The sequence below is a fragment of the Carex rostrata genome, chromosome 10, assembly GCF_964058835.1.
Source record: "Carex rostrata chromosome 10, lpCarRost1.2, whole genome shotgun sequence".
In the NCBI taxonomy this organism is placed as follows: Eukaryota; Viridiplantae; Streptophyta; class Magnoliopsida; order Poales; family Cyperaceae; genus Carex; species Carex rostrata.
In genome coordinates, this window is record NC_135927.1 from 13,252,735 (window position 1) to 13,279,222 (window position 26,488).

Below are 26,488 nucleotides of genomic sequence, written 5' to 3' on the forward strand. Positions count from 1 at the left end.
AGCGGGTCCCATCTTACTTTATATATCTATATCCACTTTACGTTTTTTTTATCATCGCATTCGCTTTCTCCTCTTCCCCAGTCCCCACTCCACCATAAACAAACAACCTCAAAGGACAACAAAAACCCTTAAAACAAAGCAGAGAAAACGCCTATACACCTATCAAAGCAAACAAGCTCCAGAAATCAAAACCCCTTTTGCTATCAATGGCTACAACCCTAACCCTAATTTCGTCTCAATTTGTCGCCAATAGACCTTCCGCCTCGCGTCGCCGCCTCCGATCATTGGTTAAAGCAACTGCGGCAGTGGCGCCCCCACTAACCACCGAGGGAGGGAGCAAGAGTCTGTATGAAGTGCTACAAGTGAAAGACACAGCTTCCGTGCGAGAAATCAAGGCTGCGTACCGCTCCCTGGCGAAACAGACCCACCCCGACGTGGCTCCAATCGGCGCAGTCGACTTTCTGGAGATTCGCCAGGCGTACGAGACCTTGTCAGATCCGCAACAGAGAGCAAGGTATGATCTGGAGTTCAATCGGGTTAATCGGATCGGATTTGAAATATTGGGGATCGGTTATGGATTCGGGTTCAGATTTAGCGGGTCTGGTCGGATGGGGTCAAGAAGGTGGGAAACGGATCAATGCTGGTAGGGAGTGACAGGTGGCGCAATTGCGACGGTTGAGATCCTCTTGGGTTTGTAAATAGCTGCTCATGATGGGTTTCTGATGGATTTTTCTTTTTCTTCTCACTTTTTGTCAAGTAAATAGTGCACGCAGAGAGATATCTGCTTTTGTAGTTCGCTAACAGAGAATTAGGAAAATTTTGTTGTAAATTTCTCGTGCTGTAGGAAGTAGTAGCTAACTAGTAACAACGTTTTGAGCCTGGATTCTGTTTCTTATATTTTTCTAAAATGCGAATATGCGATTGCTGTTGTGGGAGTGGGACCCATCGATCAGGGACTCCATGTGGAGCCTGCTTTAGAGAAACCAAAACACAAAAACGATTTGAAACATTTTTGCAAGTCTGGCAACTGAACTGACTTTTTAGTTAGTAGCAGTCTGTACACTTATGACTTTATGAGTACACTCAATAATATTGTTACTGCAAGTAAACAAGTAATTATCTTCCAAATTACTGTTCAAAATCAAACGATCTTCAAGTTTAAATAACGCAAGATGAACTTCTGTGTAGCTTTTTCTCAATTTGGTCTCCTGCGTTATATATCCGCTGCTGTCAATGTCATTATCCATTATTAGGCAAGATAAATATGAGCATATCTGGATAGCAGAATAAATAACATTTTATGTCAATGTGAAGAATAGTAAACAGTAAATAATGTTATTTAACACAGAGTTGGCTTTTGCATTATTATTATTGGAGGAGATCTATTGACAATTTCAACAACTGTCAAAAATATTTTTCATTTTTAAATTTGACAAGTAAAATATAATGTATATTTTATTCATTAGCACTTAAATAAAAAATATTGAAAATTTATACGAGTTTCGAATATCATTAACCAAAATAAAATTTACAACGGTGTACTTTTAACAACATTTTACAAACCGCCACGAAACATTTAGATTACATGAAACTTAATATACGATCGATCCATAAAAAATAACGTATCTAAATTTTTTCTGTTAAATATTTTTTGGCATGATTTGCAAAAAAAAAAAAAAACATATTATCAAGATTATCAAATAGTTGATTGTCAAAAAAAATACCTACACATCACTATAGTGAAATGTTACAAGCTACAATATGTGCCAGCTCCCTCTTGTGCTGGAATATGAATCCATCTATTGAGACTAGTGCAGAGTGTATGAGAAATTTTATTTATTAAGATTATTTCATGAAACGAGCAAATCGGAGGAGAACCAATTAATTATTCCCAAATGCCAGCAGACAAGAAACCAAGAACCAAATTCATCAAAAGAGCATGTTAAGAAAAGAAATTAAGTCCAATAGACTAAACAACAATCTAATATGACACAGACACACCAACTCCTAATTTACTAGACAACCCCAAACAATCTAACATCACGATCCAGAGTCCCCACTATCCTCTATACCATTTTTTTGTCCTTTTTCCAAAATTTTATCTGTACAACATTCACAGACAAAACAGTTGCTGACTCTGGACATGATTTTTTTTTTAAAGAAGTTTTGACAAAAACCAAACATAGAAATTGGGCAATCATTTAAAACCCACAAGAACTGAATTGATTACATGGATAACAAGCTTAATACTGGCAGCATCAGAGGCCGAGGTGGCTCGATGATTAGAGACTATCTTGTATACCTGATCGAAAATTGGTCTCACATGCACTGCTATCGATGGATCACTTGGATTGATTGTGACTGCCACATCTGTCATCCATGTGGCCTTCCGTGCAGTATCATTGGCTATGTCACAGGCTAGCTGCTGAAGAAGCGCAAGCAGTACCCCTTGACTAAGGGGTATTGGTACCATTGTGCATAGTCCATGTAAATCCACCTGTATAGTTGGAAGCATAAATGTCAAGGACTCTCACTAGGCACGGTAGCCATATCAGTATATCATCAATTGATTAAGATTCTCCTTTTTGTTTATAATATTCATACCTGGGAGCATAACCAAGAAACAATAGAGACGTCAGTCAATTGCAGCGCCGCGTTAAATGCCTCCTCATATTTCCTCTCAGATATCAACCGAGTCAGCTCCTTTGTAGGATCCATAGGTGCCTCAACCTGTGACCAGACAAGGTAACATTAGAATGCACCGAAAGGTGCAAGAGAAGCATTGTTGAACCTCCACAAATGTAATTTATAGTCAGGATGATATCTTCTGATCAATAATCAGAAAGCTTTTTACACAAGTAAAATAAAAGAAATAAAAGCATATACCTATGCCAACAAAACCTAGTGACTAATTTAGGAACCTGCATGCACATGCTCTACAAAATAACTCGAACTAAAATCCTAGACCTCTACATATTCACTCAAAAGGCCTCTACATATTCACTCAAAAGACACGCAAAATAAACTATATTCCTCCCAGCTTCTGTCCATATATGCCAGAAAACACAGAATCTGTGGTAAAGAAACCGCCAAGTATAGAAACAAATGAAGATATTCCATGTTTAGAAGGGTATTTGTGAGACATCTCATTTTGCAAGTTTCACTATTACTATAGAGGCAAGTCCTTTGAAAAAAAGTTACAGCAAAAGATAAAGTTTTAGTTTAATGGGCATGATAAGGTACCATATTAGGAAGACCGGGCATGAGGCCATTGGTAGCCTGCATGGTAACTGGATTAAATGCCTTGGGGTTTCCAGCAGCAACCATGGCAAGAAGTTTACGCTGCCCGTCCAATAGCTCGCTCGTCAGGCTCTGCGTGATTGATGAGGCTGAGCTGATTGTCTCCTGTTTATGGCCCAAAACGAAGATTGTCAATGAACATGATCATGTAAACTACTGTACTTAAGGCAAAAAGCATCTTCCATGCCCAACCTTTTAGATATTCAAAAAAGGCCCATAACAAAAAACTGAAGAGGGTTACAGTGGAATTCATGTTGCTTTGAAGACTCAGATAGAATGTTCCTCATTTTTCCAGGGACAGATGATTTTTTAATGTTTTATAGGGGTACAAAAATGAAATTGTTTCACCAGTTCAGCAGCCCATAACAAAAACAAATAAGTCAGTAATCTCTCCAACAGAATACCACAAACTAAAATAAATGTACTTGAATAGCTTGTAACATATCAAGTACCCTTAAAGTAAGAGCAAGAGTATGTGCAGCCTTTTAGATATTCAAAAAAGGCCCATAACAAAAAACTGAAGAGGGTTACAGTGGAATTCATGTTTGCTTTGAAGATTCAAATAGAATGTTCCTCATTTTTCCAGGGACAGATGATTTTTTAATGCTTTATAGGGGTACAAAAATGAAATTGTTTCACCAGTTCAGCAGCCCATAACAAAAACAAATCAGTCAGTAATCTCTCCAACAGAATACCATAAACTAAAATAAATGTACTTGAATAGCTTGTAACATATCAAGTACCCTTAAAGTAAGAGCAAGAGGAGTATGTGCAGCCTCGATTTGTTGCTGAATAGCAGAAGTATGCTCAGCCATGCCTTTGTGGAATGTGTTATCAACTTGGTCGAACATCACCTTGCATGAGCGCTCAAATGCTGGAATGATTGAGGTATCCAGACTTGCCCGCATAGCCTCCTGCTTATAGTTATATATATCACCAAGTCAAAACTAGGAAAACTGATACCAAATGAGGGGGTTAGAATTATTGCAACAGAACAGAACCTGGAGAGCTTTGTTGCCGCTAGATTGAAAGTGCAATTGTAGTTGCCTTGCAATACATCCTTCTAGCTTGGAGCCAATAGATTTATCCAACTGATTCATCACCTTGTCACCTACTCCTTTCTGGAATAAAAGAGAAAAACTGCATTAGCTGGATATTTATTTAGCACAGATTGATTTCAGCTTGTGTAGCCAAGTGCAGCACCGCCATTTATAGAGAAGAAAAGAAAAGCAGCCAAATAAGTAAATTTTACTATTGTTTTACTAATTACAATTTAATTCCATCACCACACCAAAGGAAAACCAAATTTTTAGACATTGGACTACGGTATTTTACTCTGAGTGGAAATATGCATGATACTAGGCCTTGGTACAGTCTAATTTTTAAACACTTTCTACCAGGTAAACTACTCACAAGAATCGCTACAATTACTGATTAAATTAAGTGTTGAACAAAATTTATTTGAGTGCAAAAAAGACAACTCATTTTTTTTCTTTTCCTAATAAAGTAGAACTAGAGTCAGTATAAAACGATGCTTAATTCTTAAAGCTCATTTCTGAAATACTACCAACAGAATGACAGAAAGCTATGACAGACCTGAACCGACTCAGCAACTATAGAAGAAATAGCCTTCTCGACAACTGGTGTGACGGCACGTGCAACAACTGGGCCTAAGGCCGTTATTTCCTTCTTGAGTGTTCTTTCAATTATGGCTGGGAGCTCCTTGCTAAAGGAATTTGTAATCAGATTTGTCAGCTGCTGCACACGGTCGCGCTCGGCCTTCTCACGTTTTGCACTCTCCTCCAAATTGCGGGCCCAAAGTGCATCCACGTTAGCCTTGATAGACTTCTCCATGTTGCGTCCCAATGCAGCCTCCACTCTCTTGCCTTCCTTTGCTACTGGGGCAGTGACTATTGAGCTCATTTGGTTTTGCAAGTCCTTTTGCATCGTCATGACCTGACACGAAAAAAATTGAAGTTAATTTTAGTAAAGAAAACCAAGAGCAAAAATCTCCCAAGTGACCAGCTTTATATCAAAATTGTGGATAAATAAGACATGAAAAAGTACTCGTGCACATTCTAGATAACATTAAAACATGCATTTTACAAAAAGAACAAACATCTCCACAACTTTCACTCAGAATTACATGAAGAAGTTAGATGGAAAGAAACCGTAGATAACACGTGTTACATAAAATATTTTTGATAATTCATTAACATTTTCTGAACATCTCTTATACCATGTAAAACCAATCAAAACATTTAGTTTATACATGTTATTGTTGTGGAGGTACTAACCAGAAGTACACAAGAAAATAGCAACTGTCAAACAACTTCAGGGAATAGTATAGACTTGGTCTCTTTCAATGTATTTATACTGACCATGTTCTTATAATGAAAAACACTAAAGTATGCAAATGAAATGCAATTCATACTTTGTAAAAGCAAACCTGAAATAATTCAAGTACAACAATGAAAAAAACCAACAGTACCTGCTGGAGCATATCTTGCATAACCAAAATTTGATCAGTAGAGGCCAATGCATTAGCTGAACTGGTCTGGCCTACTACCTCACTAGGTCCATTAGAATCTGAAGGGTTCAAAGTGACAAAAGATGGAGATGGAAGGTCTGCTGCTTGCAATGGCTCCTTTGCCTTCTCCTTCTCCTTCCCTTTCCCAGGAAAAACTGACAGCGACTCCATCAAAACCGTCGATTCTTCCATTTTCTCACACCCATCCTTTAATCCCTCTTTGGGTTCCAAATCACGTTGTCCGGACAACTCCACAACCCCACTGTCTTCTAGGGTTTTCAATTCCTCCACACTTTGAGCCTTTGCATTTCCAATACTGGGCTCTAAAGGCCTATTCAGTCTGTCATTGGCCTCTTCTGGTATGTTCTGGAGGTCCTTTGTGGTTTCAAATTCTGTTTCTTTAGCTTTGAACTCCTCATTTCTAATGGTTTCCGCTGAGGGAGAAGCAGAGTTGGAGATTGCACCTGACAAGATCTCTGACGGGGTAATCAGGTGTGTTGGGTTGATCAAACGAGGATTGGGCAGCGCTGGGATCTCTTCTTTTGGTTGGTTACTGCTCACCGAATCAGTATCTGATCTCCTGTCAACATCATGGTCACCACCATGTGATGATGACGATTGACCTCTTTCTAAAGTCCTCTGAGGGCTCTTCACGGCATCCAGATGAAATGTTACCTCACTTTCTGAGTGAACAAGTGGAGGAGCAGATGGTTTTACCTCTGGATTTGTTGCTGGTACTTCAAATGAGCTGAGGCTCCTAGGAGCCTCTGAGGTTACCTCCACAGTGGTGAGCTCATTTACCAGCTCTAAGACTGGTGTTTCAGCACGTGAAACAGAATGTTCTCTGACCAACCCGCCAGCCCCACTATCAGATAAAGCAGGAGGCAAACAGAGTGCCAATTCCAGCGCGTATTGCTGTATTGCCATGGTTTGCACACAGTACACTTGCACCACCTGCTCCCCATTCGGTTGTGACTCACACGTGCCGATTAAGCTCAGAATCGGCATGGCAACGGTGAAATCAGCAATATAGTCCATGCGGGTAGATGCAGGGAAGGGGCCGTAGTCTATGTGGACTGCATAAATGGCATTCTTCTTGGCATTTGCAAGAATTATGAGGCTTGCCTGGGGGATGACAGTCACTTGGTTGAAAAAGGCCTCCTCAAGTTGGGGATCTGACGAGCTTCTGAGATCCAAGGTTTGTGTGCATTGCCACACTTCGGACTCACTAGGTAAAAGCCAGCCTTCTTCACTTGTTGACGACCATACCTTGATCTCTCGGTTCAAAGGACCCTGAAGTGGAAAGCAATATAGACATTATCCACCAAGCTAAAAACAACAAGAATAGGTGATACATCTCATAATTGCAGAATTGCAGTTTAAAAATTCCAAAATGAACTTACAAGACCTTAATATGTACATAAAAAAATGAACAACAGTACTCATTTTAAGCGGTGTGATATGCAACAGCGTTGATTGCATACTGGCATGAGTTATGTGGTCTAACTACAGTAACATACAAGGCAGAAAATAGGTTTTGTGCTCTTAAAAGCAAAAAATTATAGCAAAATAAAGCTGAATTTGTACTGCTGTGACAAGATTAATGTGATCAGGACGCTCAGGTGCAGTGAGGAAGGCAACACAGTTGACTGGCTGACCATCATGCGGTCTTAATGTGGCAAGAGGTACTTGTCTTCTGTCATCCCATATCTTTACCTGTACCACCAAAAACAGAGCAATCAACAAAAATATTTTAAAAAGAAATACAGACATATAACTTATCAATGATGAATGCAAAATTAAGAATGAAAGCAACAAACCATGCCATCATTTGATGCTGAGGCGAGGCGGGTAGTCATCCACTGAGAAATGGACAAAGCAGTGACATCACCATCATGCTTCCCAACAAAATGGACCCCATCTAACAGCTTGTCGATCGGACACTTAAGTGGCTCCTCTGCAGTAAAATCCTTCCCTCTCCCCACCTTTGTGGTGTCAATTTTCAGTACACGATTTCTAATACCAACATATAAGATCTCCTATATAATTCACAAAATATATAGACAATTAGCATTGATCTCCAGTTCACAAAGATTAAAGTTATTGTACTGCACTCTGTTGGGTGGTGTGCCTTCTGCGAAAAACTTGTAATGTCAACCAAAAAAATACAATGATCTTTGAGAAACATCAAGAACAGAAAGCACACAGATATTAACCCAGTAATTGTCTCATACAAGCTTGTACCAGGAACCTCACCATAATGGCAGTACCTGGCATCAATGGTGGCAGGTCATGAAAAGAGGAAAACAAAAGGATGGTGCTAGAATAGAAGTACTTGTTTATGGGAGTGCCAGCAGATATGTGGGTGGTATGACTCGGTGTCCCCAACAATCTGGAGTGCAATTACAAGTTTGCCCGTTATTTGGGGCCTATTTTCCTCGTCAGATCCTTCGTCAATTTTCCACACAAAAACTCTTCCATCTACACTTGCACTGGAAATATATACAATAGAAGATGACCTTAATCAAAGTAATTGTGGAATATGATATCTCATTTTGGACCTATACGAGTGAGATAAGAAGCTGATTTCTGTATAAACCACCACCTCGACTGTAATACAACTTGGTCCCTTGTTGCATCAATCAATGTTTTTGGTTCTTGAACAACTGAGTGATTTTGAGGCTAAACTAGGATAACTCAAGAAATACTTGCTTATTTAAAGTAGAAATTATATGAACTTGTCTAAGTGATGCTTAATTTGACAATGTGGGTTTAATCAGCTCACCGAGGATACCTAAAAGAAAATTACCTTGCCAAAAGGTGAACATCCTCAGCAAAGAAAGCCATATCTGTGACCCTCTGTTAAGAACAAAAGGCTAAATCATTAAAGAGAAGAATAGCAAGGAAGCACACGGGAATCTTAAATTTAGTCCATATATCTTAACATTTTCTAAAACTGACAACAGCCATAATTAATATGAAAAAAGAAAATTCTACATAAAGCACACTAGAAGAAACTTTTCGTGTAGCCAATTGACTCCAAAATATTTGACTTTTACAAATATTTCCTTCTACATAACGACAAATGTTTACCTTCTTAACCCAAGTTCCAATGCATCTGAAAAAACATGGGACAAATCAGGACACAAAAAGGTTGGCACAATCGAACAATAATTGCGCTTCAAAAAGCCAGTGTCTAATCTGAGGCGATACTTAGATGCACTCAAATGGCTCAACTTTCACATGTTGTCGTGAAAACCCAGATTTAATACAACTTCTGAGCATAAGAACCATTCCAACCTTTGATTGAACAGTATTTCCGTAAAATCTTAAAGCACCTGAAAGGCAATATAGGGACTCAAAGTGCTCTCATTTGTGCAAGGAATACATGCGACTCTGTTCCCGCATATATGAATCAGCCACCACAGCAATAAGTTTTGACACATTCCACAATGATAACAGCACAGACAGACAGAGAGGGGAGAGAGAGGGAGGGAGAGATCTATACCTGAGTATGACCCCGAAGAAGTGATCTAAGTGCAGTATTGATATTGAGCACCCGAATATTACCCATCCTGAGGCCGTACACTATATAGCTACGATTTACAGCAATCTGCCTACCCAATACCAAACCAGGATCTGATGTGTACTTTGTAATAGGTGTAACCTCCAGTTGAGGCGCTTGGGCCTCTCCTGGCAACCTCGAATCGACATCATGCACTGCACGGTCACCCTCTCCTAAGTACCTGCCACGTGGCATCTTAGTGCTTGGCATCCTCGCAGGCCCTGTCGGCGGGACTGAAGGAATCACTGGGAGGATCGGGGTTGAAATGGCTGAGGCTGGTGCAGCGTTAGGGTTTGGGCTAGGGTTTTGCGGGGGCATAGAAACTACTGATTCAAGGTGGGAAGGAGCTGTGTTGCCAAGTAATTGCATGAGGCGAGCGCCAGGGTTGGGGCTAGGGTTAGGGTTAGTAACCATGGGATTAGTAGGGTTTTGGAGGGGATAAGACATGACGGGACGGGGTATGGGGGATTCAGTAGGAGCGTAGGGCATGAACGGACGGATGTGATACGGTGGAGTGGCTGGAGGATATGAGTAAGGGCCGGTAGGAGACGGAGGGGTGGCGCCGCCGTAGAATCCGGCGGTGGTAGCCGAAGGCTGATTAAGGTTAGGGTTAGGGTTTGGATTGGTATTGGCGTTAGGCGGTTTGAATAGTTTTGCGAGCTCAAAGGGGGCGGAAGTTTGGGGAGGGATGGGAGAGGGGTTAGGGTTACCGGTCGGTGAGGCCATTGCGCCGGTGAAAGGGATGGATAAGGCGAAGAGAAAAGTAGAGCTTGTATGGACGACTGCTAACTTGCGCCGGAGAGGCGGGGAGGAGAAGAGAGGAGTGGATCTGACTTCTGAGAGAGATGTTGAGTCTGAGTCTCTGAGAGGAGAAAAGCGACACGGAGACTGGCTGAACTGGAGAGGATGAAAGCGAAGCAAAGAGAGCTCCTAATCAGAGTCAGAGATGGGTTTTCTAGTTATTTTATCAGATTTACCCTTTTAAAAGGTTGTTTTTCGATTGAAGATTGGAAGTCCAGCAGTCATAATAAATATGCTGTCTGCTTTTTGTACAAGGATAGCCAATTTCACAATTTCTGAGGAGTGAGGATACATCTAGTACGACGATGCCAATTTAAGTTAAGTTTTGACTGATTTTTGTTCTTTTTCGCTGGTTGGTGAATTGGAAATCTTGTTGTTTGAATGAAAATATTACGGTTCTATTAGCATTCTATAATTTAATTTAACTTAATTAAAGATTCTTTTTGCTAGTGGTATAGTCAATTATAACAACAACATAACTTCAAAAAGAAGAAGGATTCTTCCACTTACGCAAAAATACACACTGATACACACGTGTGTAGCTTTATAAATCTTAGAAACTTGGGCTAAACTTTAAGATTTAATTAAGGGAGGTTTTGTTATTATGAAGCTTTGCAGGGGTCAGTTTGCTAAATATGATGATGGGACTGGATTTAAGATCACTATCTCCAAGTTTCCAACTCATGTGACCAATGGTTTAAAGTCTATGCAGCGGATTAAGCTTTTTGATCAAATGTAGAAATAGTCAGAGTCACAAAATTCACAAATAATTTAATTTTTTTTTTGTGATAGAGAACTGAATGTCGAATTATGAATTATTCAGTTGACCGAACTTCAAATTAATTATTTGCAAAATATTTGTTTGCTAAATTTGACTAAATGTCAAATCAATTATTCAGTTGACTGAATGTCAAATCAATTATGAAAAAAAAACTAATCATACTAGTTTGTTAAATTTGATTTAATTAATTATGATTTATAAAAAAAAATTGAAAGTGAGAGAGAGATAGCGGTGAGGACCGGAAAAAAAAAGGTAACATAATTTCAGAAATTAAATAATTTACAAATTAATTATAAAAAAATTATTTTTTTTTCCTTTCTCTTTTGATATTCTTTGTTTTTATCTAATTTACTATTTAGTAGCATGTATAATTTAATTAAAAAATATATCAAATAAATATATACATAAAATAGTCATGTATCTAATATCACTCAATATTAAAAATTATAATTTTTATTCCATTATTTTCAAAACATAATTTATAATTAAATAAATCAATATTATTATATATTATTAATAATAAACTATGTAAAATATTAAAATCGGTTATTAGATAATTGGACACTCTCCATATTTCTGGTTATCAAGTAACCGGATATTTTTCCAATTTCCGAGAATTGGGTCACTGGAAAGAAATTGAAAATCCAGTTGTTTGGTAACCGGAAAGGGTATTTTTCGAGATTCTTTCAAAAATTGGGTAGATTTCGTAATTTTGTTTTATTTTTGGGTATTTATAAAAATTTCAGCAATATCTTAGTGCACATGTTTACACTAGATTAATTTCTAAGGTGCAAGTATTTTTCCCCGAAATTTTTATAAATACCTAAAAATAAAACAAAATTACGAAATCTACTCAATTTTTTAAAGAATCTCGAAAAATACCCAATCCGCTTACTAAACAACCGGATTTTCAATTTCTTTCCAGTGACCCAATTCCCGGAATTGGGAAAAATGTCCGGTTACTTGGTAACCGAAAATATGGAGAGTGTCCGGTTATCCTATAATTATTTGGTAACTGGTTTTTTTTTATAAACTCATTTTTTTATAATATATGTATAATATATGTATATGTATATGTAGATATAGAGTATGGCTAAATTGCTACCGGTAGCTGTCACACCCCGCGGCCACGGGTCGCGACAGTGCCCCGCCGTAAGCATACAACACTGTGTATGCTTATAAGGCAATTAACAATTCGCCCAGAAATAAACCACCAAATAATAATATAACATAGGTTTCTAAACATAAATTATAATACACAGTCTGGTCAGAGTATAATACATCACAAGTATCTTATCCGGATACCAACCATAGGGTATAACCTAGAACTATACAACAAAAAAATAAAAATATATATATATACTACCCAAGGCATACTACTCGCGTGCCTCCCCGGAATCAGTCGCACCAGAACCTGTAAAATAACCCGAAGGCTCAAAGCCACCTATACAGGTCAGCTTGCCAATTCAGTCACATAAAAGAACAATCCAAATGATCACCATACCAACATGTCAAATAACCTTATCCTAACAATTCAATTCTAATCTGATTGGGCAATGAACCGAGATTCAAACCATTCCCATTTATGCAAAAATCAACAAACGGCATGAATTTCAAAATATGCAACAATTAAGCATTCAACATGACAACCGAATAAAGAATTTAATTCCTGAAAATGAAATATCAAACAAGTCCAAGAATCCCGCACCTGTTTACGACGAGTGTATCGCTTAATTACGGATCAAACGTCTCGAAATGTCCAGCAAATTTCTGCTCGACCGAGACTAGGGGTGTCAATGGTACCTTTTTAGCCGTTTACCCGACCCGTATCGTATTCGATAAGGCGAGTATGGGTAAGGTTTTTTTTTCGTTAGCTTATTGGGTATGGGTATGGGTAAGAATTTTTTTCGTTAAATAAATGGGTAAGGGTATGGGTAATGATTATTTCGTACCCGTTACCCTATAGGGTAATTATAAAATTCAAATATATATTCAATTCAATTTCCAACCCACTGAAATGTATATTCGTGTTTTTGAATTTTTGTTCTTTATAAAAATTAATTTAGTTAGAATTGATTGCACATCTATTTTATTTTTTATTAGAAATGCACTTATATATGTGTTAAAATGAATGAGTTTTTGATGTTTAATTTGTAAAATATAATAAAACTAATTATTATACTAGTATTATCCGTTATTCACCCGCTACCGTTTCGTTACCCGATAATATTAACGGGTAAGGATAGGGTAGGGTAAGATTAATTTTTAATGGGTATGGGTAGGGTATGGGTAAGGTCAATTTTAATGGGTATGGATATGAAAATGTCTCCACCCGACCCGTACCATACCTATTGACACCCCTACCGAGACTACACCTATATTACACATACACTTGGTTTAATCCTGGTTCAATGGTCGAGATGCTTACTCGAGTTTAGTAATGGCTTATACCTACTTTAACCAATTTCCAAGCTTTCGTATCGAGTCTTTTGGATTCCTTCTTTCTTACTAAGAATCACTAAAACTTCACACATTTACATCTAGGTCCTCTAAACCATATACAATCACAATTTGGTAACACTTCATCTACTAGTTCACTATTTTGGTTCCCGCAACAATACGATTTACCGATTAATTAAACCCTAATTTGGTCGAAATCCGAATTAATCACTCGATGTCAAGGTCGAGGTAGAGATTTACCGATTACGAGTCTATTTGGTCGGATTAGCCTAATCAATCAACAACATTTTCCAGTTTCTAATTTGGTACCGAAACCCTAGAAATGGAAATCCAAAATCGAGATGAAATCGGAAAAAGAATCCACAAATAACAATCAAGGAAGCTCAAGGAGCTAGTCTACAAGCAATTCAAACACAAATCTCAGGTTTAAAACGAAAACCCGACCAATGGTGAAATCCGAGTTTTTGAGAGAGAAGAGGAGAGAAAAGAACACTGAATAGGAGGGCTAGGAGAGATCTACGGTCAATTTCTCGCTCTTTTCTTTGATTTCCCGAGCTTTGGAGTGATTTGGAGGGTTTTTGAGCTCTCTCTCTCTCTCTCTCTCTCTCTCTCTGGCAGAACACACACAAGCACAGGGGAAAGGGGCGGAGGGGAAAGAGAGAAAGAAAAAGAGAAATTTTGGGGCTTTTATTAAAAGACCCTCTGAGTGCGGACGCACTCAATTTCAGTGCGGGTCGGCCACCCGCACTCAGCACTTAGTTGAATTTCAGCAACTCAACACAGAAAAATCCGAGCGCAATGCGTCCGTATTCAAATCCAGTGTGGGTCAGTCACCCGCACTCAGTACTTGGGCAGATTTCTGAAAAATTCAATCAACACAGAAAAAAACCATGAGTGCGGACGCACTAATATCCAGTGCGGGTCAACCCATCCGCACCCAGTACTTAGACGGATTTCTTTAGCACCTCAGCAAAACACAAAAGAAGTCCAAGCACAATGCGTCCGCATTGAATTTCAGTGCGGGTCAAGACACCCGCACTCAGGACTTAGTCAGAATTCGAGAAAAAGAGAAACTGGAGTCAGTGCGGATCACCCATCCGCACTTACCACCAGTGCGGACGCACTGAGCCTATAAAGTGTCAGAATCTCAAAATTTCGACGCAGTTTCAATTCACACTTGACTTACTTATTTAGAGAAGCATTATTTAAGGTTTAAATTTCTATTTCGTTAGCACAATTTTCGATTCTTGCCTTTAAAATATTTAGAATTTTAATTGTTAAAATTTTGTAACGTAACAATAGCACTTCGACCTAAGTACTTACGGGGTCATATCTTAGTATTTGTTGTTCAAACAACCATTAGATGTTCAATCTATATTAAATATATGTATATGTATATAAAATATATGCATATATTATACATGTATTATAAAAAAATGGAGACCAAATCCCCAATTTGGTCTTAAGAAAAATAGCTTTCCGCACAGTGGGCCGCAAGAAAAGTGAAAAAAACCTGGAGACCGAATTGCCACTTTGTGGTTTTTGAAAAAAAAACTAATCATACTGGTTTGCTAAATTTGATTTAATTAATTATGGTTGATAAAAAAAATCGAAAGCGAGAGAGGGAGACAGGAAAGCTAGAGGGAGGGAGATAGCGGCGAGGACCGAAAAAAAAGAAAGGCAACATAATTTGCAGAAATTAAATAATTTACAAATTAATTAAAAAAAATTACTTTTTTTCCTTTCTCTTTTGATATTCTTTGTTTTTATCTAATTTACTATTTAGTAGCATATATAATTTAATAAAAAAAATATCAAATACATATATACATAAAATAGTCATGTATCTAATATCACTCAATATTAAAAATTATAATTTTTATTCCATTATTTTCAAAACATAATTTATAATTAAATAAATCACTATTATTATATATTATTAATAATAAACTATGTAAAATATTAAAACCGGTTATTGGATAACCGGACACTCTTCATATTTCCGGTTACCAAGTAACCAAATATTTTTCCAATTTCTGAGAATTGGGTCACCGGAAAGAAATTGAAAATCCGGTTGTTTGGTAACCGGAAGGGGTATTTTTCGAGATTCTTTTAATAATTGGGTAGATTTCGTAATTTTGTTTTATTTTTGGGTATTTATAAAAATTTCAGCAATATCTTAGTGCACATGTTTACACTAGATTAATTGCTATGGTGCAAGTATTTTTCCCCGAAATTTTTATAAATACCCAAAAATAAAACAAAATTACGAAATCTACTCAATTTTGTAAAGAATCTAGAAAAATACCCAATCCGCTTACTAAACAACAGGATTTTCAATTTCTTTCCAGTGACCCAATTCGGAAAAATGTCTGGTTACTTGGTAATCGAAAATATGGAGAGTGTCCGGTTATCCTATAGTTATTTGGTAACCGGTTGTTTTTTATAAACTCATTTTTTATAATATATGTATATGTATATGTAGATTAGTGGTTTGCTAACGGGTTACCCGTGACCCGTTCCGGGTAACCCGTTAGGGGTAACGGGTAGGGCGGGTAGACGGGTAGGACGGGTACGGGTACAACCCGCAACGGGTAGACGGGTAGTTTTCCCAAAACCACTACCCTACCCGTTTATTACCCGTACCCGTTGCGGGTTGACGGGTACGGGCGGGTTTTTTTTTTTTTTTTTTTCTTTTCTGTTTTTTTCTGAATTTTTATGCTTTGAGATTCGTGCCAAGTTAAAAGACATCCCAGATGGAGTTTAGATATAGGGGTCCGTTTTGAGATTCATGCCAAATTAAAATTGATGACTCAGATCTCATTCTACAAAGTCAGGTATTGCACTGGATCTGAATTTTATAGGGTGCCGCCAAAAAAATTTTGAAATTCAAATTTTGTAACGGGTCAGGTACGGGTACGGGTAGACGGGTACGGGTAGGCGGGTACGGGTTGGCGGGTAGACGGGTACGGGTTGGCGGGTAGACGGGTACGGGTACAACGGGTTTTTTTCAAAATTATGTTGTCCGGTCCGTTTATTACCCGTACCCGTCTACCCGTCTACCCGTTTGTACCCGGGCAACGGGTACGGGTACCACGGGTAACGGGTACGGGCCGGGCAAAACGGGTTCAACCCCTAACGGGTTTAGCAAACCACTAATGTAGATATAGAGTATGGCTAAATTGCTACCGGTAGCACTTCGACCTAAGTGCTTACGAGGTCATATCTTAGTATTTGATGTTCAAACAACAAATCCAAACCGTTAGATGTTCAATCCATATTAAAATGTGCTTGGAGACCAAATTTTACATTTTTTGGAATTTTTTTACTATTTATTAAGATGGTTTAAAATCGCTATTTTTTAATGGTGCAGAATTTTAATAAAAACAACAATTTTCAAACCATCTTAATAAATAGTAAAAAAATTCCAAAAATATAAAATTTGGTCTCCAGGCACATTTTAATATAGATTGAATATCTAACTATTTGGATTTGTTGTTTGAACATCAAAAACGAAGATATGACCCCGTAAGCACTTAGGTCGAACTGCTACCGGTAGCAATTTAGCCATACTTTGTAGATATAATATATGTATATATAGTATAAGGGATGGGCTACGCTACTCCATAGGGTAAAACGCGTTTGTACTCCATGCTGTATTTTTATTTTGAAAATCCAAACGACTGATCCAAACCGTTAGATGTGATCTCCATATTGAAATATGCTTGGAGACCAAATTTTATATTTTTTGGAATTTTTTTACTATTTATTAAGCATTTTTCAAAATTTCTGTTTTCTTGGGAACAGTGAAAAAACAGTAAAATTTTCTGGACAATCGGATCAGTAATTTTCAAAAATGCTTAATAAATAGTAAAAAAATTTCAAAAAATGTAAAATTTGGTCTCTAAGCACATTTCAATATGGAGATCACATCTAACGGTTAGGATCGGTCATTTGGATTTTCAAAATAAAAATATAGCGACGTAGAGTGTTCGCTTCTCAGAGTGTGCTTACAAAGTTCCAAATACAACTAATTGTACTTGTTTTAAACCTTGAATCCACTCACGTCTAGGATTGCAAGTGTACAATCCTATCCGTGTAGTAAAATAAGGTATCGATCCTCAGGGACGGTTAAACTCAATTCTAGACTTTCACAAATCCAAGTTAGGTACTAGAAGTTTGAAGAATTGGGTTTGATTTGTTTCAATTTCTAAATTTCAAAAGACAATTCAATTAAAGGTAAATGAAAGCGATTAAAAGATTTGGTTTTGAATCAATTATAAAATGTGTTCTTAGGGTTTCAGACTTCATCTCCAAACTTTTCCTTCTCTGGACCTATCATACAACTCGCATCATCTCTGATGCGACCTGTGTGATGCGACTCGCATCATCTCTGATGCGGGTCGCATGGCCCTCGAGCAGAGCTGACATGAGTTCGTATCTAAGTTGATTTCTTGTGCGAGGCTTCGACCTGTGGCTCTCGCCTACTGGTATCTAACCTAGATTGATTGTCTGGTTAACTAGAAGTATCTATAACCTCTCGATAATAGAAATTTCACCTCTCGGTTACTATTGATCTTAGATCTACTTCAAGTGCTCAATTACAATTGCAAGATACATTAAGGCCTAATTACTAGAAGAGATGCTATAGACATCTAACAGTAGACAATCAAGAATCAATCAAGAAATCACAATCAAGCAAACAATGAATACTCAAACAACAATCACACAAGTTCAACATTAGATCAAAACATCATTCAACTCAAAGAAAAGGTTTGGAGATTACATCTTAACCCTAAGAAACAGGGATTTACTCAAGCATAACAAAAGTAAACATGAAAGAGAGAGAGAATAGGCAGATCATAATGGAGCTCGAAGATCCAAGGTGGATTGGAGAGGATCTTGCAATCTTCTCTTCTTCTCCTCTTCTTCAAGCAAGCTCCAATCTCCTTCTTCTCTCTTGATCTTTGCTCTTTTTGTGTTCTGGAATGTAGAGGGGGAAAAAGCCTCCCGAATTCTGGCATAGGACCTCCTTATATAGGCAACAGAGTTGACTTTGGGCTTGTCAGATTTAATTTGAACTGGGCGGCAACAGTTGATGCGACTCGCATCAGTTGGATGCGACTCGCATCAGATGGTCTTCAGGAGAGAGCAGTGAGGGTCGCATCGCAGGTCGCTTTGGGCTTGGATGCGACTCGCACCAGGTGAATGCGAGTCGCATCAGAGCTTCCTGAAGTCTACCAATTGCCTGATTTTGCCCAATTTCGCCTGATTCCTGCAAAGTAAGAACCAAAACTTAGCAGTACCACATTCTATGGATATTCAATGTAAAAGGTACCCTTTGTTGGTTCAAAATATAGATTTTTCGTATGGAAACAAGTCGAAATGATAGGTCTAATAATGTGATAACAAATTCCCCCAAGCTTAACCTTTGCTTGTCCTCAAGCAGAAATCTAAAAATTGGTACCGGTTTGGACTCTAAATGCAAATTTCCTAAATGCAAGAATTTATATGAGTTGTTTCAATTGGGAACTTTAAAAATCATGTTGGTATAACTTGGACTTTCCTAATTAACCTTGATTCTCCACACAAATCGACCAACCAAACTTCAAATTCTGAAATATTTGAATACTTGTAAAGCTGAGCACTTGAATCAATCAAGTTATCATTTATCTATTTAACTATTGTCCTCATTTGTGGAGATTTTCCCTTTTTAACCCCCCCAAGCTTGGAACAAGCTTAGGTCAGAAAGTTGCAGACTTCGCGTGTTGATATGTGCAAAATTTTTTTTTTTTTTTTTTCTAAGTGGGAGACGAGCTCAAAGGCGCCCTAAAAGGACTTATTGCCAGTACTCTTATGTTCTCCGTCTTTTCGTTTCTTCTCTTTTTTTTTTTTATATTTTTATTTTTTATTTTTTTTATTTAGGAGATGAGCTCAAAGGCGCCCTAAAAATGACTTATTGCCAGTACTCTTGGTTTCTCCATCTATTATTATATTTTTATTCTTTTGCACATATCATGAATACACACATCCTTTGATATTCATTCATACCAAATGATATCCCAAACTTTCTTTATCAATAACCCCCATTTCCCTATTTGAGAAGGCACAAGTCAATTTCTAAATGAGTTTCTCAATACATTTCAAGTTTTCATCATTACAAATGGTCAAAACATTCGTCCTCATCAGTTTGTTGGTCAATTATGGGATAGTTCGAATCTCCTAGGGTCATCCTGATCAACACCAACAATTATTCAAAAAGTTTCCAATTTACACAATCACACAAATTCCTACCTAAAAATGCAATAAACAAGTAAACATGATCTAAGTAAGAACGAATAAATCCTAAAAATCCTAAAGTCACCCCCCCAAGCTTAGTCTGAGCATTGTCCTCAATGCTTCAAGACTCTAGGATAAAGCAAAAGGAAGGGGAGAAGAAAAACAAACCTGCTCAGTCATCGGAGGGGTCGAACCTCCAATCGCGCAGAACATCCTCAATGTCACCCACTCTGCGCTGTAAGTCGTAGAGAATGGCACCCTGCTCAGACCTCATGTCATAGACGAGGCTGTAGATATCCTGGATAGTGGGTGAGGGAACTGGTGGTGGATAGGAAGGACCAGCATAAGAAGTGGAGGGGCCAGCATGATAGGGAGATGGGCCTGCCTGGAAGGTGGATGTGCCTGCCTGAAATGTGGAATCAGGAAAGGGCATAGGAGAAGTGTAAGGGTGGGCAGGAGAGAGATGGACATCTGGCATGGGCACATCAACATGGGCGGGAGAGTGGTGCTGCATAGGAGGAGAAGGTGGTGCTGGCATGTCTGGCAGGGGCTCGGTGAAAAACCAGGTGCTCTCGTCATCGAAAGACAGGGGTGCAAGGCGGAGGGGCATCAAATGCGAGCCATGACCCTTCAAGGTCCAGAAATACCGAGAACGGTGGCCAGCACCACCGCGCTCAATCTTGAGAAAAGTGGCCCGCTCGTAGGCCCTGGCATCCAGGGTGAGATGGCCAGTGGAGAGAGTGAGGTCTGCGGTGGAGATGCCCAGCCGATCAGCGATCAGGGTGACATAGGCGCCAATGCGGACAGCGCCACCCACCTTCGTGTTGCGCTGGAGATCCACCCAGTGACGGACCATGAACAACATCAGGTCCGGTCGCACCAACTCAGCCTCAGGACGGAGCATGTGGTCCATAAGGCAAAGGTCCTCCTCATTGACTCGGGCTGCAGTCTCTCCGCGTGCGAAGATAGAGCAGCCGATGGTGCGCTGGATGCACCGCAGTACCGGGTGAGGGATGGCAATGCTGCGGTACTGGGCACTGGTGGCACTCATCATCCCAGTGATCAGACGCCAGAAATGAGCCTTGTCGAACCCCACGCGATGGTCAAGGGAATCAGTATCGGGGTCGCTGTCAAATCCGAACCACTCACGGAGTCGGACCAGAGTGAGCCGGTGCGTCTGGTTGAGCATCTGGAACTTGATGTAGTAGTTGCCATGCACATCCTGACGCAGCTTGAGAGAGGAGAGGAACTCGAGGGTAAGCTCGGTGTAACAGTTACGCTCGATTGCCCAGAAGGCAGGAGTGAACCCGATCCTTCCAGTGAGACGAAGGAATTCCTCGCGAACCCCAAAGGCATCCAAAGTGTCGAAATCGACTCGGCGAGTGTTCTCATAAGTGCGCTGCCTGAGGTAGAGAAAGCGTTCCAGCATACCATGGCTGGAGAGAGTGAAGTGAGGGGCTGGGTAGTCTGCTGCTCGGGGGGTTTCCCTACCCGAGATGGGGTCAGAGTCATCAGAGTTGTACTCTATAGTGCCCAACCCAGCCCCTGCCTGTGCGGGAGAAGGGTGATAGGAAGACTGAGAAGAATGAGAAGAAGAAGAATGAGAGGAGTTACCACTGGTGCGAGCTGAACTGGCGCCTAGCTGAGACCAGTCTTGGTCCTCAGACTCTGAAGGAGAGGGAGTAGGGTCCGGTATCCCCTGTTGGATACGGAGATCCCTCTGTCGGCGAAGCTCGCATTGTCGGCGCTCTTGGTTGCGCTTGGATCGGAGCTCGCGGTTCATGGGTGATTCTGGATCACTCATGATGGCTGTGATGCGAGTCGCCTGACTGTTGATGCGAGTCGCCTTGTAAGCGATGCGAGTCGCACTGGGTAGCGATGCGAGTCGCACTGTCTGGTATCTGGCGGCAGAGGCGGAAGAAGAGAGAATGAGAGGGTTGTGATCGTGGCAATGGAGAAAAGGGAAGTGAGAAGGAGGTTTCGGCAGGGAGAGATGGAGATGGGTGTGATCGATGGAGAGGAGGTGAAGGCCGGCGGATGGAGAAGGGAGAGGCTAGGGTTTTGGGTTGAGGGGTCGGTTGAGGCTCGCACGGAGTTGATTCGAGTCGCAACGAAGAAGAACGAGGAACAGGAGAGGTGGGGTTCGCTGGGCAGAGGAAGAAGAAAGGAACAGGAGAGGTGCGGGTGAGGGTTATATGGTGAGACTCGCGTCGTTTGGGCGCACCCCTTCTGATGCTGCGTCTGTTCGCATTGATGCGAGTCGCATCATGTGGGATGCGAGTCGCATCGAGTGATGCAAGTCGCATCGGAGATGATGCGAGTCGCATCAAGTGGAAGTTGGTAATTCTTTTCGGTAGAAAGGAAAAATAGCTAACTAATCTAACTAAAAGTAAACTGAAAAGGCTTGGGTTGCCTCCCAAGAAGCGCTTGTTTCAGGTCTCAAGCTCGACCTTCTTTGTGCTAATCCTCCGGTGAGACGGGATCAGAGAGGTCTTGAACAACCCGCTCCTGATAATCATGATCTGCCACATAGTGCTTGAGACGCTGACCGTTCACTTTGAAATCCCCACATGTGTCATTCCCAATTTCAATTGCGCCGAAATGGTGCACCCTTCGTACCACAAACGGACCTGACCATCTGGTTTTCAATTTCCCAGGAAAGAGTCGTAACCTGGAATTGAACAAGAGGACCAGATCGCCTTCCTTGAAGTCGCGAGACATGATGCGCTTGTCATGAATTCATTTGGTTTTGTCTTTGTAGATCCTCGCATTCTCGTATGAGTGCTGACGCATCTCTTCCAATTCGTGCAAATCGAGGATACGCTTCTCTCCAGCTGCTAACAAGTCCATGTTGATAGCACGAGTGGCCCAGAACGCTTTGTGCTCAATCTCAACTGGCAGATGACACGGCTTTCCATACACCAGCTTGAAAGGGCTCATCCCAATCGGTGTTTTGAATGCTGTACGGTAGGCCCAGAGCGCGTCACTCAATTTCAAAGACCAATCCTTCCTTGTTCTTGCCACGGTCTTCTCCAAGATAGATTTGATTTCCCTGTTGGAGATTTCAGCTTGGCCGTTCGACTGAGGATGGTAAGAGGTGGAGACCTTGTGCGTCACTCCATGTCGCTGCAGGAGATTGTTGAATTGACGGTTTATGAAATGCTTCCCTCCATCGCTGATGACAGCTCTTGGCACTCCAAAGCGAGGAAAGATGACATCATTGAATAATCGCTTCACCGCGCCTGAGTCAGCTCGTCGACAGGCCACTGCCTCGACCCATTTTGAAACGTAGTCAACCGCAACTAGAATGTACTCATTTCCACATGAAGCTGGAAATGGTCCCATGAAATCTATGCCCCACACGTCGAAGACTTCGACCTCAAGAATGGAGTTGAGAGGCATCTCATTGCGATTAGTGATGTTCCCAGTGCGTTGACACTTGTCACATGACATCACCAAGGTTTTCGCGTCCTTAAAGATAGATGGCCAGAAGAAACCACATTGTAAAACCTTGGCGGCCGTTTTGGAGAACGAGGCATGTCCGCCATAGGCGGATGAATGGCAGTGCTCGAGAATGGAACGTGTCTCTTCATGTGGTACACAGCGTCGGAGGAGGCTGTCGATCCCTAACTTGAAAAGAAAGGGATCGTCCCAGAAATAGAATTTTGCGTCAGATTTTAGCTTTTTCCTCTGCTGGTAAGTCATGGCGTTTGGGAGGATCCCAGAGGCAAGGTAATTGGCCATGTCTGCATACCAAGGGTCTGGATACCTGCTCAAGCGGGTCGCATTGACTCCCATGCGAGTCTCATCATGAAGGATGCGAGTCGCAAGACACTCCATGCGAGTCGCATCAAGGTGAGCCAGAGTTGAAGCGGAGAAGAGCTGCTCGTCGGGAAAGGAATCATCGATTGGCAAGTCGGCAGAACTCTCGTCATCCAAACGGAGTCTGGAGAGATGGTCGGCTACGGTGTTTTCGACCCCTTTCTTGTCTCTGATTTCAAGATCGAATTCTTGCAGGAGAAGAATCCATCTTATCAGTCGAGGCTTTGCGTCCTGCTTTTTCAACAAGTACCTGAGCGCGGCATGGTCGGTGTAGATGATGATCTTCGAACCAACCAGATACGACCTGAACTTGTCAAGAGCAAACACAACAGCAAGAAGTTCTTTCTCGGTAGTCGTGTAATTCATCTGGGCAGGGTCTAGCACCTTGCTAGCGTAGTAGATGGCACATGGCATCGATCCCTTCCTCTGCCCAAGAACAGCTCCTACTGCGTAGTCGCTCGCATCGCACATGATCTCAAAGGGAAGAGACCAGTCAGGTGGTTGCAGGATAGGTGCTGAGATGAGAGACTCCTTCAAGCTGTGAAAAGATTTGACGCATTCTTCAGTGAAGACAAAGTCAGACTCCTTGATGAGCAGATTGGTCAATGGCTTAGCAATCTTGGAAAAATCCTTGATGAACCGACGGTAGAATCCAGCATGTCCAAGAAAGCTTCGAACTCCTTTGACGCTCGTCGGAATCTCTAGTTTCTCGATCACTTCGATCTTGGCCTTGTCGACTTCGATGCCTTTTGAGGTCACGACATGTCCAAGGACGACTCCTGACTGGACCATGAAGTGGCATTTCTCCCAGTTCAGAATGAGATGGACTTCCTCACATCTCTGCAAGATCTTGCACAGGTTGGTCAGACAAGTGTCGAAGCATGTTCCATACACCGAGAAGTCATCCATAAAAATTTCAACCTCTTTCTCAATGAAGTCTGAAAAGATGGCCATCATGGCTCTTTGAAAGGTTGCTGGTGCATTGCACAGACCAAATGGCATCCTACGGTACGCGTACGTACCGTAGGGACAGGTAAAAGTGGTCATTTCTTGGTCTTGTGGGTGAATCGGTATCTGGAAGAAACCAGAGTAACCATCCAGATAGCAGAAATAGGAGTGATCTGCAAGTCGTTCGAGGAGTTGGTCAACGAATGGCAGAGGGAAATGGTCCTTGCGTGTGGCTGCGTTCAGCTTCCTGTAGTCGATGCACATGCGATGTCCCGTCACCACACGGGTTTGGACCAGTTCATTCTTCGCATTTCTCACCACCGTTGCCCCTCCTTTCTTTGGCACCACGTGGACTGGGCTCACCCATCTACTGTCAGAGATAGGGTATATAATACCGGCGTCTAGAAGCTTGAGAATTTCTTTCTTGACTACCTCTTTCAGGTTCGGATTGAGCCGTCTTTGGTGCTCAACAGATGGCTGGTGATCATCCTCCAAGAAGATTCGGTGTGAGCAAATGGACGGGCTGATCCCCTTCAAGTCGTTGATCGAATACCCAATCGCCCCTCGATGAAGTGTCAATTTCTCCAAAAGCTTGGCGGTTTGTTCGGGATTCAATTCGGCGTTTACTATAACGGGGAGAGATTGATCTGGTCCAAGGTACTCGTACCTGAGGTTGGCTGGTAGAGGCTTGAGCTCAAGAGTGGGTTTCTCTGCCTGGGCTTTGATGCAAGTCGCATCATGCTCCTTGCGAGTCGCATCACACTCCTTGCGAGTCGCATCAGGTGTACTTGAGTCGCCTCCATTAGCTCCAAATTCTCCAGACCTTGGGATGCGACTCGCATGGGGTTGATGCGGGTCGCATCCAGTCTCACCAAAGTCAGCTGCTTTCACATCCGCTCCACATACTTCCGAATTCATTATTTCAACTTGCATTTCAGACAGAAATTCGAAGTGCTCGTTCATACTCTCATTGGTCCGCTCAAGAAGGTAGTCTTCTACCAAATCCGTTAAACATTCTTCGATCACATCTACTCGGAAACAAGATTCGGTTGAAGGATACTTCATGGCGCGGTCGATTTGAAAACACACTTTCTCTCCTCCAAAGTTCATGGTCAGCGTTCCCTGAGAGACGTCGATGATTGCACCTGCCGTTCTGAGGAAAGGTCGTCCCAAGATGATGGGGACTTCCTTATCCTCTTCCATCTCCATGACAACAAAATCGACAGGTACGAAATACTTACCGACTTGAACTGGTACGTCTTCCACAATGCCAAGTGGTAGTCGTACCGAGGAGTCTGCTAGTTGTAATGACATTCGCGTTGGTCTGAGCTCACCTACCCCCATTCGCTCGTAGATCGTGCGTGGCATGAGACTCACGCTTGCTCCTAGATCGCAGAGAGCTTTCCTGATTGTCGCCTTTCCTATGATGCAAGGAATGGAGAACTTACCTGGATCGTCCAATTTGGGAGGTAGGTCGTTCTTCAGAATGGCACTGCATTGTTCTGTCAACTTCACCGTTTCATTTCCCCCCAAGCTTCGCTTATTGGATAGAATATCTTTCAGGAACTTGGCATAGGAGGGCATTTGAGTCAAGGCATCGGTGAACGGGATCGTGATTTGCAGGCCTTTGATCACCTCAGTGAATTTCGCGAATTGTGCGTTCAACTTGTTCTCAGCTAATCGTCGGGGAAAGGGTACAGGTGGTCTGTAAGGTTTTTCAACTCCTTTCCCTTTCTCTCTGTCAGACTTGTCAGATTCCTTTGATGCGGGTCGCACTGTACCAATGCGAGTCGCATCCAGAGGTTCTTCTGGAGTCGATGCGAGTCGCACTGTGGTGGTGCAGGTCGCATCAGAGTTGATGCCAGTCGCATCAGGGGTGGTGCCAGTTGCATCAATGGTGGTGCCAGTCGCATCGGTTAGAATCTGATCAGTTGGGAAAGCTGGTTCATCGTACTGAGTCCCACTCCTCAGTGTGATCGCCTTAGCTTCTCCTCTGGGGTTT

At 41.2% G+C, this 26,488-nt stretch overlaps 2 protein-coding genes across 2 annotated transcripts; one reads left to right on the plus strand and one right to left on the minus strand.

Moving 5' to 3' along the window:
* The first annotated feature begins 206 nt into the window (after positions 1-206).
* Positions 207-647, plus strand: LOC144560311 (chaperone protein dnaJ 11, chloroplastic-like). The gene has a single exon (XM_078309471.1). It carries the CDS (start codon positions 207-209, stop codon positions 645-647), a length of 441 nt encoding a protein of 146 aa, XP_078165597.1.
* Positions 648-1,911: 1,264 nt separating this feature from the next.
* Positions 1,912-10,319, minus strand: LOC144560967 (enhancer of mRNA-decapping protein 4-like). The gene is made up of 12 exons (XM_078310187.1): positions 9,339-10,319; positions 8,640-8,689; positions 8,166-8,322; positions 7,651-7,869; positions 7,418-7,546; positions 5,792-7,123; positions 4,897-5,256; positions 4,302-4,421; positions 4,044-4,214; positions 3,244-3,405; positions 2,605-2,730; positions 1,912-2,497 (listed from the first exon to the last, which is right to left on the minus strand). The coding sequence occupies exons 1-12, from the start codon at positions 10,119-10,121 to the stop codon at positions 2,198-2,200; spliced, it is 3,909 nt and encodes a 1,302-aa protein (XP_078166313.1). The 5' UTR covers positions 10,122-10,319; the 3' UTR covers positions 1,912-2,197.
* Between the last annotated feature and the right edge of the window lie 16,169 nt (positions 10,320-26,488).

Bases quoted from the DNA above. Each gene is read 5' to 3' on its own strand.
- LOC144560311 (XM_078309471.1), top strand. From the start codon at position 207: ATGGCTACAACCCTAACCCTAATTTCGTCTCAATTTGTCGCCAATAGA.
- LOC144560967 (XM_078310187.1), bottom strand. From the start codon at position 10,121: ATGGCCTCACCGACCGGTAACCCTAACCCCTCTCCCATCCCTCCCCAA. The intron at 5,257-5,791 runs GTACTGTTGGTT...TTTTCGTGTCAG, and splicing joins TGCAAGATATGCTCCAGCAG to GTCATGACGATGCAAAAGGA. The intron at 4,215-4,301 runs GTTCTGTTCTGT...AACTATAAGCAG, and splicing joins GCGGCAACAAAGCTCTCCAG to GAGGCTATGCGGGCAAGTCT.